The sequence below is a fragment of the Salvelinus namaycush genome, chromosome 1 (assembly GCF_016432855.1).
Source record: "Salvelinus namaycush isolate Seneca chromosome 1, SaNama_1.0, whole genome shotgun sequence".
In the NCBI taxonomy this organism is placed as follows: domain Eukaryota; kingdom Metazoa; phylum Chordata; class Actinopteri; order Salmoniformes; family Salmonidae; genus Salvelinus; species Salvelinus namaycush.
The window spans coordinates 76,685,736-76,698,119 of NC_052307.1; the positions used below are offsets into that span (position 1 = coordinate 76,685,736).

The 12,384-nt window shown below is 48.3% G+C and overlaps 1 protein-coding gene across 1 annotated transcript in view; it reads left to right on the forward strand.

Moving 5' to 3' along the window:
- Positions 1 to 12,384, forward strand: part of LOC120049221 (transcription factor SOX-6-like) — a 202,846-nt gene that overhangs the window by 116,199 nt on the left and 74,263 nt on the right. The window contains exons 7-8 of the mRNA XM_038995460.1: positions 5,856 to 6,028; positions 8,260 to 8,328. Of these exons, the coding sequence (XP_038851388.1) occupies positions 5,856 to 6,028; positions 8,260 to 8,328 (242 nt within the window). The remainder of the gene's footprint in view (positions 1 to 5,855; positions 6,029 to 8,259; positions 8,329 to 12,384) is intronic.

Genomic DNA, 12,384 nt, shown 5'->3' on the forward strand with positions numbered 1-12,384 from the left:
AAGCGAAGGGGGCCAAGAGAGGGAGATGTGGGTATTGGACAGAACAAATCGCACCCCTACAAAGTTCCTTTTATCCACAGACTCCAAGGCTCGACTCCCCTCCCAGCAACCATGGCTCACTTGTTTTTCTCTTATCATTTATTTAGTCGCTCGTTTGGTTGATGTTTTCTGCCCTACTTTGTGACGTTTAAAAGAGGTGGGCATCTGAAAAGGTGAATGCTGAATGAGGTGGTGAACAACAAGACTTTGCTGTCTGTCTCCTCCAGAGTGTCAGTCTGGCATGTTCTCCATGAGAATGAGGGGAGAGGGGAGAGCACGGGATCACCTGCCCACCCTCCAACCTGCCCGCTCAAGGGACATCCTGGGCCAGACTGGCTCCTGTTGCAGGCTGCTATTGTCCTTCTGACCCATTCCCAGCCAGGGGAAGCAGCCTGATCCAGCCCCAGCAGCCTGAGGCAGGGTGGGAGAATGAGGAAGCGCTCCCAGATTGTCACAACACATTAGAAGTGGGGAACCAGGCTGCTTCATGTACTGAGGAGGCATCCCTCGGCTGTCCATCTCCCGCTGCAAACGGGATGTGAGGAGACATGTTAACGGGCTGGCTTGGCCCCACCGCTGTTAAGAGCCATGCAATATGCAGGAAACTGCCTCTTTGTCAGCAGGCCGGTCAGACAAACACTGCCGCTGTCCTATACTGCACCGCCCAATAAAAGTTGTATCTGCATTTTAAAGCTGATCCATAATTTAGAACAGGAGGGAAAGGATTTTTACACGAAACCAGGCCAACAAAAGACATATGTAGTCCGATGTGGGTATGCTGATGTACAGGGAAGACATTGCTCAGGTCAAGTCACACTTAGATCATCTGATGTCAAATCAATTTTAGGCATTCAATGTTATGTTTTACCAACAGTCTTCTAAAAATATGTTTTGGCTGATTGTAATTGTTTAAACAAGATTCACTGTCCAAATCAGCTTACTGGAAATCTTTTTATGTAAGAAACATTCAGTTTAAGCATTTAGATTAGAACCTGTTCCAGAGAGACAAGACAATACAGTAGAGACAATACAATACAGTAGAGACAATACAATACAGTAGAGACAATACAATACAGTAGAGACAAGACAATACAGTAGAGACAATACAATACAGTAGAGACAATACAATACAGTAGAGACAATACAATACAGTAGAGACAAGACACTACAGTAGAGACAATACCATGAGGTAGAGACAAGACAATACAGTAGAGACAAGACAATACAGTAGAGACAAGACAATACCGGACCAACTTGTCTTGGTACAGAGGACAGCCTGTTGTCTTGATACAGAGGGCAGTCTGTTGTCTTGATACAGAGGGCAGCCTGTTGTCTTGGTACAGAGGGCAGCCTGGTGTCTTGGTACAGAGGGCAGCCTGTTGTCTTGGTACAGAGGGCAGCCTGTTGTCTTGATACAGAGAGCAGCCTGTTGTCTTGGTACAGAGAGCAGTATGTTGTCTTGGTACAGAGGGCAGTCTGTTGTCTTGGTACAGAAGGCAGCCTGTTGTCTTGGTACAGAGAGCAGCCTGTTGTCTTGGTACAGAGGGCAGCCTGTTGTCTTGGTACAGAGAGCAGCCTGTTGTCTTGGTACAGAGGGCAGCCTGTTGTCTTGATACAGAGGGCAGCCTGTTGTCTTGGTACAGAGGGCAGCCTGTTGTCTTGGTACAGAGAGCAGTATGTTGTCTTGGTACAGAGGGCAGTCTGTTGTCTTGGTACAGAAGGCAGCCTGTTGTCTTGGTACAGAAGGCAGCCTGTTGTCTTGGTACAGAGGGCAGCTTGTTGTCTTGATACAGAAGGCAGCCTGTTGTCTTGGTACAGAGGGCAGTCTGTTGTCTTGGTACAGAAGGCAGCCTGTTGTCTTGGTACAGAAGGCAGCCTGTTGTCTTGGTACAGAGGGCAGCCTGTTGTCTTGATACAGAGGGCATCCTGTTGTTTTGGTACAGAGGGCAGTCTGTTGTCTTGGTACAGAGGGCAGCCTGTTGTCTTGGTACAGAGGGCAGCCTGTTGTCTTGGTACAGAGGGCAGCCTGTTGTCTTGGTACAGAGGGCAGCCTGTTGTCTTGAGACAGCCTGTTGTCTTGGTACAGAGAGCAGCCTGTTGTCTTGGTACAGAGGGCAGCCTGTTGTCTTGGTACAGAGGGTAGCCTGTTGTCTTGATACAGAGAGCAGCCTGTTGTCTTGGTACAGAGGGCAGCCTGTTGTCTTGATACAGAGAGCAGCCTGTTGTCTTGGTACAGAGAGCAGCCTGTTGTCTTGGTACAGAGAGCAGCCTGTTGTCTTGGTACAGAGAGCAGCCTGTTGTCTTGGTACAGAGGGCAGTCTGTTGTCTTGGTACAGAGAGCAGCCTGTTGTCTTGATACAGAGGGCATCCTGTTGTCTTGGTACAGAGGGCAGCCTGTTGTCTTGATACAGAGGGCATCCTGTTGTCTTGGTACAGAGGGCAGTCTGTTGTCTTGGTACAGAGGGCAGTCTGTTGTCTTGGTACAGAAGGCAGCCTGTTGTCTTGGTACAGAGGGCAGTCTGTTGTCTTGGTACAGAGGGCAGTCTGTTGTCTTGGTACAGAAGGCAGCCTGTTGTCTTGGTACAGAGGGCAGTCTGTTGTCTTGGTACAGAGGGCAGTCTGTTGTCTTGGTACAGAGGGCAGCCTGTTGTCTTGGTACAGAAGGCAGCCTGTTGTCTTGATACAGAGGGCAGCCTGTTGTCTTGGTACAGAGGGCAGCCTGTTGTCTTGATACAGAAGGCAGCCTGTTGTCCTGGTACAGAGGGCAGCCTGTTGTCTTGGTACAGAGGGCAGCCTGTTGTCTTGGTACAGAAGGCAGCCTGTTGTCTTGATACAGAGGGCAGCCTGTTGTCTTGGTACAGAGGGCAGCCTGTTGTCTTGGTACAGAAGGCAGCCTGTTGTCTTGGTACAGAGGGCAGTCTGTTGTCTTGATACAGAGGGCAGCCTGTTGTCTTGATACAGAGGGCAGCCTGTTGTCTTGGTACAGAGGGCAGCCTGTTGTCTTGATACAGAGGGCAGTCTGTTGTCTTGGTACAGAGGGCAGCCTGTTGTCTTGGAATAGAGGGCAGCCTGTTGTCTTGGTACAGAGGGCTGTTTGTTGTCTTGGTACAGAGGGCAGCCTGTTGTCATGGTACAGAGGGCAGCCTGTTGTCTTGGTACAGAGGGCAGCCTGTTGTCTTGGTACAGAGGGCAGCCTGTTGTCTTGGTACAGAAGGCAGCCTGTTGTCTTGGTACAGAGGGCAGCCTGTTGTCTTGGTACAGAAGGCAGCCTGTTGTCTTGGTACAGAAGGCAGCCTGTTGTCTTGGTACAGAAGGCAGCCTGTTGTCTTGGTACAGAGGGCAGCCTGTTGTCTTGGTACAGAGGGCAGCCTGTTTTGTTGGTACAAGGGGCAGCCTGTTGTCTTGGTACAAGGGGCAGCCTGTTGTCTTGGTACAAGGGGCAGCCTGAGGTCCCCACAATGCTGCCCAATTTCAAAACAATGAGCCCTCTTTTAGTATTCTGTTAGTGTTTGTGCAGACCTGCACTCCCCACACATGGCCCCCAGGCTAGAGCCCACCGATCCCTCTGTGGCCCCCGTGCACTGGCCTGCTCCTGGAAGTGAGGATACACGCACACACGCACACTCACACACTCACAGACATTTAACAAGCAATCCTACCATTGGTTTCTGACTGAACATCAGAGAAGAGCCTGGATCCTGACAGGACAGTATTGAGTCCAGATGTTTGCTTTGCTGTTAGAGTACCTCTCTCTCTGCCACTCCTGCCCCCGTCCCCCCGTCCCTGGACTCGCTGTCTTCTGCCGTGTAGATACTGGTGACCTATGAAGGCTGTGCCTTTATGGACACAGCCAAAGGTGAACAAAATCGCTGTTGAGTGTACAATTTTTACAGATAAGGCATTCAGAACAAGTGGTCGGGTGAATAAGAAGTCAATTCAGGCCTGGGAAACCGCACACAGGCTTAGTGAATAGCTGCTTTTAGGTGCTTTTTTCTGAAGAGGATAAATGGAGAATTGCAGCTCTCTTCCATTGCGGCAAGCAGTGCTAGGCAAGGCTGCCAGTAAATTGCCCTGAATGGCTTCTGGAGGTTGACAGGCCCTATTAAGACAAATGGCCTTCCTCATCGGAGAGATAAAATAAATCAGGTGTTTAGTCAAATTAAAATAGTTGGAGTGGAGAGGGCCCCGGGGAGCCCTGGGAGAAACTCAAGACAGATGTGTCCAAAGGATAGAGGAAGACACCCAGGAAAGAAAGAATTCAGCTCCCTCTGAATCCCTATTTACTGTACTGGTATCTGTCCTTTATCCTTCTCTCTTTCAGTCTCTCTCTCTCTGTTGTTCCGCTGTAGTCTCTCTTTTTCCTCTCCCACTCCTCCTCCTTCTCTCTCTGTCTCTTTCTCTGTCTCTTTCTCTCTCTCTCTCTCTCTCTCTCTCTCTCTCTCTCTCTCTCTCTCTCTCTGTCTTTCTCTGTCTCTCTATTTCTCTCTATTTCTCTCTCTGCCTCTCTCTCTCTCTCTCTCTCTCTCTGTCTCTCTCTGTCTCTCTCTCTCTCTCTCTCTGTCTCTCTCTCTCTTTCCCTCTCTCTCTCTCTCATGCGCGCTCTCCCTCTCTCATTGTGCACTAGCTCCAACCTCTGCTTGTCACACAGGAGTGCAGCGAGAGGAGAGTGAGTTACTGTCCAGCCTCTCACTGGCAATTATATGTTGGCTGTGTAAGTCAATGGGAGGATCACTTAGCATTGATTAGGCGAAGATACAGAGCAGAGCAGTGAGGTGGAGATGCTCTCCATCACGGACGCTGAACTAGGACATGTGACTGGAGGAAGAGGAGACACACATCCTCACTGGGGCTGCATCCATCATTGTGTCCTTGCCCAGCGCTCTCAACCATTCACTCTTATTAATCAGAGGGTTGCAACTGCTTACAGTAATTAGCAGCTTTGGACAGCCGTGGTACGTAGTGTTGTGGGCGTGTCTAGGAGGCGTGGCATCTGTTAGTGATCTAGTAATTATCCATCACCCAGGAGAAACATGACTCCTCTCTCTCCTCTTGTTTATGGAAATGTCTCACTGTTTCCAGTAGCTGTGTGTATTTCAGGGCAGCAGTCTAGTTGGTGTTGCTATGTGTTGTCACTTGTCAGAGGATGCAGCAGAGTAGCTATAGATGTCTACATGCAGTGACCCTCTTAGAGAGAGCTGTCTGTGTCTGCTCCTCCCCTAATTAGAGAGAAAAGGAGGAGGAGGGGAGAGGAGGAAGAGAGGAGGTGAGTCATTAGAGACCGTGGCAACATCTCGCTACATGAGCTGGTGGTGTGACAGAGGAAGAAGAGTGAGACGAGGAGGATGTGACGGGCTGCTGTCTGCTGCTATGTTGTGACTTTGGCACTCATCTGCCACCACACCCCATCAGCCCCCCCACAGCCTCCATCAGCCCCCATCAGCCCCCCCCCCCCCCCCCCCAACAGCTCTCCTTATTCCCCAGGAACAATCCCTCCCTGCCCCTTTTCTCTTCTCACCCTCTGTGAAGCTGTGAGCAGCTAAAATTGACAACTCAGGGCTGTGACCACAGCACTGTTAAGGAAGTCATTCCACAGTCAGTGGCAGATCAAGGCTGGCGTGAGACACTAAAGTCTTCTTTGACATGGCCAAGTATTTCAGATGTTGATATGAATAGATTCATAGAATAGTACAATAAAACATGTTCTGCATTTATTTTCATCTATTTTCATCTCCAACCTGACACCCCTAACCATGATCACCCTGCTGACCTCTAACCTTTCACCTGACCCCTGTTCCCCCCCCCCCCCCCCCCCCCAGGTACTCCAGAGAGCCTGGTAGAGAAGGAGTACCAGCTGAGCACCATGATCACTCAGCTGATCAGCCTGAGAGAGCAGCTCCTGGCCGCTCACGATGAGCAGAAGAAGCTGGCCGCCTCACAGATGGAGAAACAGAGGCAGCAAATGGAGCTGGCCCGCCAGCAGCAGGAACAGGTAAGAACACACTGGTTGTGTATGTGTGTTCTCTCTCTCAATCAATCAATCTCTCTCTCTCTCTCTCTCTCTCTCTCTCTCTCTCTCTCTCTCTCTCTCTCTCTCTCTCTCTGTCTCTCTCTGTCTCTCTCTCTCTGTCTCTCTCTCTCTGTCTCTCTCTCTCTGTCTCTCTCTCTCTCTCTCTCTCTCTCTCTCTCTCTCTGTCTCTCTCTCTCTCTCTCTGTCTCTCTCTCAATTCAATTCAATTTAAGGGCTTTATCTCTCTTTCTCTCTGTCTGTCTCTGTCTCTCAATTTCAGTTAAATTTAAGGGCTTTATTGGCATGGGTTACCTATGTTAACATTGCCAAAACAAAAGTGAAATAAACAATACAAATTAACAGTTAACATTACACTCACAAAAGTTGCAAAAGAATAAAGACATTTCAAATGTCATATTATGTGCTCTCTCTCTCCCGCTCTCTCTCTCTCTCTCTCTCTCTCTGTCTCTGTCTCTGTCTCTGTCTCTGTCTCTCTCTGTCTGTCTCTGTCTGTCTCTGTCTGTCTCTGTCTCTCCCTCTGTCTCTCTCTCTCCCTCTGTCTCTCTCTCTCCCTCTGTCTCTCTCTCGCCACTTTCCTGTCATTATACATCTTACACATATTCCTCCCTTTACTAAATGCTTAAAAAATCCCTTAACCCTCTATTGATTCATCAGGGAACTTTATTGCTGAAAGATGCCAATAAAGTGTTATTATTTAGTAGGAATTTGAAATAATATTAGATTTAAAATATGTTTTATTTTACAGTATAATAGCTTGAGTATTTCATCTAAGTGTCGTCATGCTCTCTCGCCCACATTTATGCTGTGTGTTGAGAAAAATGTCATTATGACTTGTATTAACACATTTTAGTGGCTATGTGAATTAAACATGATATTAAACACTGGAGGTCGTCTATATCTTGTAAATAGAGCCCTACTAGAACAATCTCTCCCTGCGTTAGAAGGGTGGCACAAATCAGCCAAATGAGGCATATTGTACAAATCAGCAAATTAGCACAGCCCATGAACTGTGTTAATGTCTGGTTGGAAATAAGGACGGGATCTGTCCACACTGGCGACGGGTTTATTATCACCAAGCCTCCTAATGGCCAGGAGTAAATTACCAGCCTGGACTACAGCCTACAATTACAGTTAGCCTTCTCCCTACAGCTTTCAGTCCTGCATGTGCTAATAACTGTGAAGGTCAATTACCTGGGATGTTATGTACAGTACTGTATACCTTTCAATCATGCTATTGTTCAATCATCTTTTACTATAAACTAAATTTGTTTTTTTTGTTTTCTTCCATATGTGAAATCACAGTATTATGAAGAAGGGTGTTCCATGGTATGCTATGTTGATATTAATAAACTATATAGTGATTTAGGATATTTGCATGTTTTGCCATCATGTATGAGAGAGAGCAGATCTGTCTATCCCTCAATGAAGAAGAAAAGGGTAGGATAGAGTGGGGGGAGAAGAGGAGAACCTGCCCAGAGTTAGAATGTCATTTAGCCATCCAGACACAACATAGTAATTAACTGTTGACACTCGTGAAGAAGCACAAATTAATCCTGACACATTTGCAGACGACTGATATCTTACAGTGAACACTTTGTAATTATATTTGAAAATGAAAATTAAATGACACTTAAAACTAGGTTGTCATGCTCAATGAAGCGAGCGTGTAGTTAGACAGAGAGGCTGCTGGGATAGATGGGGGCTGCTCACGGGCAGATGCCGTGCCACTCAGAGGAGAGGGATAGGAGTCTGACAGAACACTCCTACCCAGCCCGGCCCGGTCCAGCTCAGCCTACACCAGTTACCACCATTGTAAACACATCAATCTCCGTCTCTGCTTCCCCATCTCAGACTGTCCATCACAGCCCTCCTAGGCAAGCACATAGCCAGAAAACAAGCTAGGCCAGCAAGGCCACATCATCTACAGCTCTGCTATACTATGACTAATGCTGAAGGCCACTGTTGACTTGTCATGTCTTTAGGCAGGTGGTGATATGTTGTAATGGGGCTCAGATCACCATGGCTTCTTGTTTGCAAATACTGTCCTGCAGTTACAGTGTCATGTTTTCCTTAGTGTCAGTTGATAGTCGGTCCCCGGCCTGGCTGAGTGGTATAAGCATGTACTGTACTCTGAGATGAGAGGAACATGTTTCTGACTGTAGTGACTCTTCTTCTCTGGTGTTTATCTACAGATTGCCAGACAACAGCAGCAGCTTCTGCAGCAGCAGCACAAAATCAATATCCTCCAGCAGCAGATTCAGGTCAGTGGCTCGTTCATGTGTTCCCCTCACCCTTCCACTCTCTCACTGGCCTTTCCTTCCCCAGCCACACCCCACCACAGGCCACATGTCTAATCTCATGGGATTCTATGGGTTTCTGTCTGACAGACATTACACTGGTACAGCTTAGCACTTGTACTTTACTGTCTTCCTTTATCTTTCTCTCTGTCTCCTTCCTTCTTTCTCTCTCGCTTCATTCTTCTGTCTTACAGTCGTCATTCACATTACATGATAATTGGCCATCGGTAATTGGAAGGGGTGAAGATGGAGGGGAATAATTATCACATCCTAATTAACAAAGATGGAGAGAAGAGAAAGTAACGACACCTAATGAAGCATGCTGCTGCTGGTAGAGAGAGAAGTGCCTGGAGGGTGGAGGTGGGGACATGAAAGAGGCTGGTAAATGCTGCCTTTGAAATGATACCATCCCAGTTGAGCGACGTGGCAAGCCTTTAGACAGCACCGGGGCTACTGTTCACAGCATATTGTTAGTGAGGGGAAAACGTTGTTCACGCCAATGTGGTGGCTAAGGGAGATACTGTTTTTGGTGGAAGAAGAAGTTTGTTTTATACAGTATTCAGTTAAAGTCCTTTAAATGTTTGTTAATTTTCTTGAACAAGAGTAAAATATTTATAAAGGTGCACTTAGAATAGCTCGTTTTATGCTCAGCTCAGATTGAAGGTTTTATTGAAGTAATGTCAGTGTGTATGGTGGTGTTCATTGCCATGCGTTTTCTCTCCAAAGTGGATTGTGTTCTTTTCTCCCCTAAGTAATTATGGAAAATGGAGAAAAACATGTAAATGGGGGAGGAGGGGCGAGAGTATTCACACGAGACACAGACCAAGAAAAATGGAACGAGGGCACCATAAATAAACATGGCATATTTGCTGAAAGAAAGAAAGAAAACAGCATGAGAGGTAGCAGGAGGAGAGGAGAGGAGAGGAGGGAGAGTGCCAGTGTGCGGATTGTGTATGTGGGGAGTGTTGGGCGTGTGTGTTGGTGAGGTAGTACAGTACAGTGTGGTCAGGTTAGGGACCACCCATGCTGCGTGTTGGATACAGACAGGCTGGCTACTCTGGGTAGGGGTGGTCGGTCAGTGGCTGGCCCAGCTGCCCCAGCCTAGCCGTCTGAGGAAATCCAAGGCTTTACTGTAGGGTGGGTCTGATGCCAGGAGCAGTCTTCTCCTATGACCCACCTATTACTTATCCTGCTACTACTACACACTCACTACCAACACACACTCACTACCAACACACACTCACTACCAACACACACTCACTACCAACACACACCCACTACCAACACACACCCACTACCAACACACACTCACTACCAACACACACTCACTACCGACACACACTCACTACCAACACACACCCACTACCAACACACACCCACTACCAACACACACTCACTACCAACACACACTCACTACCAACACACACTCACTACCAACACACACCCACTACCAACACACACCCACTACCAACACACACTCACTACCAACACACACTCACTACCAACACACACTCACTACCAACACACACTCACTACCAACACACACCTACTACCAACACACACCCACTACCATCACACACTCACTACCAACACACACCCACTACCAACACACACTCACTACCGACACACACCCACTACCAACACACACTCACTACCAACACACACCTACTACCAACACACACCCACTACCATCACACACTCACTACCAACACACACCCACTACCAACACACACTCACTACCAACACACACCCACTACCATCACACACTCACTACCAACACACACCCACTAAAAACACACACTCACTACCAACACACACTCACTACCGACACACACCCACTACCAACACACACTCACTACCAACACACACCTACTACCAACACACACCCACTACCATCACACACTCACTACCAACACACACCCACTACCAACACACACCCAACACACACACCCACTACCAACACACACTCACTACCGACACACATCCACTACCGACACACACCCACTACCGACACACACCCACTACCAACACACACTCACTACCAACACACACCCACTACCAACACACACTCACTACCAACACACACCCACTACCAACACACACTCACAACCAACACACACTCACTACCAACACACACCCACTACCAAGACACACTCACTACCAACACACAGTCACTACCAACACACACCCAACACACACCCACTACCAACACACACCCACTACCAACACACACTCACTACCAACACACACCCACTACCAACACACACTCACTACCAACACACACCCACTACCAACACACACCCACTACCAACACACACCCACTACCAACACACACTCACTACCAACACACACCCACTACCAACACACACCCACTACCAACACACACTCACTACCAACACACACTCACTACCAACACACACCCACTACCAACACACACTCACTACCAACACACACCCACTACCAACACACACTCACTACCAACACACACCCACTACCAACACACACCCACTACCAACACACACCCACTACCATCACACACTCACTACCAACACACACCCACTACCAACACACACTCACTACCAACACACACCCACTACCAACACACACTCACTACCAACACACACCCACTACCAACACACACCCACTACCAACACACACTCACTACCAACACACACTCACTACCAACACACACCCACTACCAACACACACTCACTACCAACACACACCCACTACCAACACACACTCACAACCAACACACACTCACTACCAACACACACCCACTACCAACACACACTCACTACCAGCACACACTCACTACCAACACACACCCAACACACACCCACTACCAACACACACCCACTACCAACACACACCCACTACCAACACACACCCACTACCAACACACACTCACTACCAACACACACCCACTACCAACACACACCCACTACCAACACACACTCACTACCAACACACACTCACTACCGACACACACTCACTACCGACACACACTCACTACCAATACACACTCACTGCCAACACACACCCACTACCAACACACACCCACTACCAACACACACCCACTACCAACACACACTCACTACCAACACACACCCACTACCAACACACACCCACTACCAACACACACTCACTACCAACACACACTCACTACCAACACACACCCACTACCAACACACACTCACTACCAACACACACCCACTACCAACACACACTCACTACCAACACACACTCACTACCGACACACACTCACTACCGACACACACTCACTACCGACACACACTCACTGCCAACACACACCCACTACCAACACACACCCACTACCAACACACACCCACTACCAACACACACTCACTACCAACACACACCCACTACCAACACACACCCACTACCAACACACACTCACTACCAACACACACTCACTACCAACACACACCCACTACCAACACACACTCACTACCAACACACACCCACTACCAACACACACCCACTACCAACACACACCCACTACCAACACACACCCACTACCATCACACACTCACTACCAACACACACCCACTACCAACACACACTCACTACCAACACACACCTACTACCAACACACACCCACTACCATCACACACTCACTACCAACACACACCCACTACCAACACACACTCACTACCAACACACACCCACTACCAACACACACTCACAACCAACACACACTCACTACCAACACACACCCACTACCAACACACACCTACTACCAACACACACCCACTACCATCACACACTCACTACCAACACACACCCACTACCAACACACACTCACTACCAACACACACCCACTACCAACACACACTCACTACCAACACACACCCACTACCGACACACACTCACTACCAACACACACCCACTACCAACACACACCCACTACCAACACACACCCACTACCAACACACACTCACTACCAACACACACCCACTACCAACACACACCCACTACCAACACACACCCGTTACC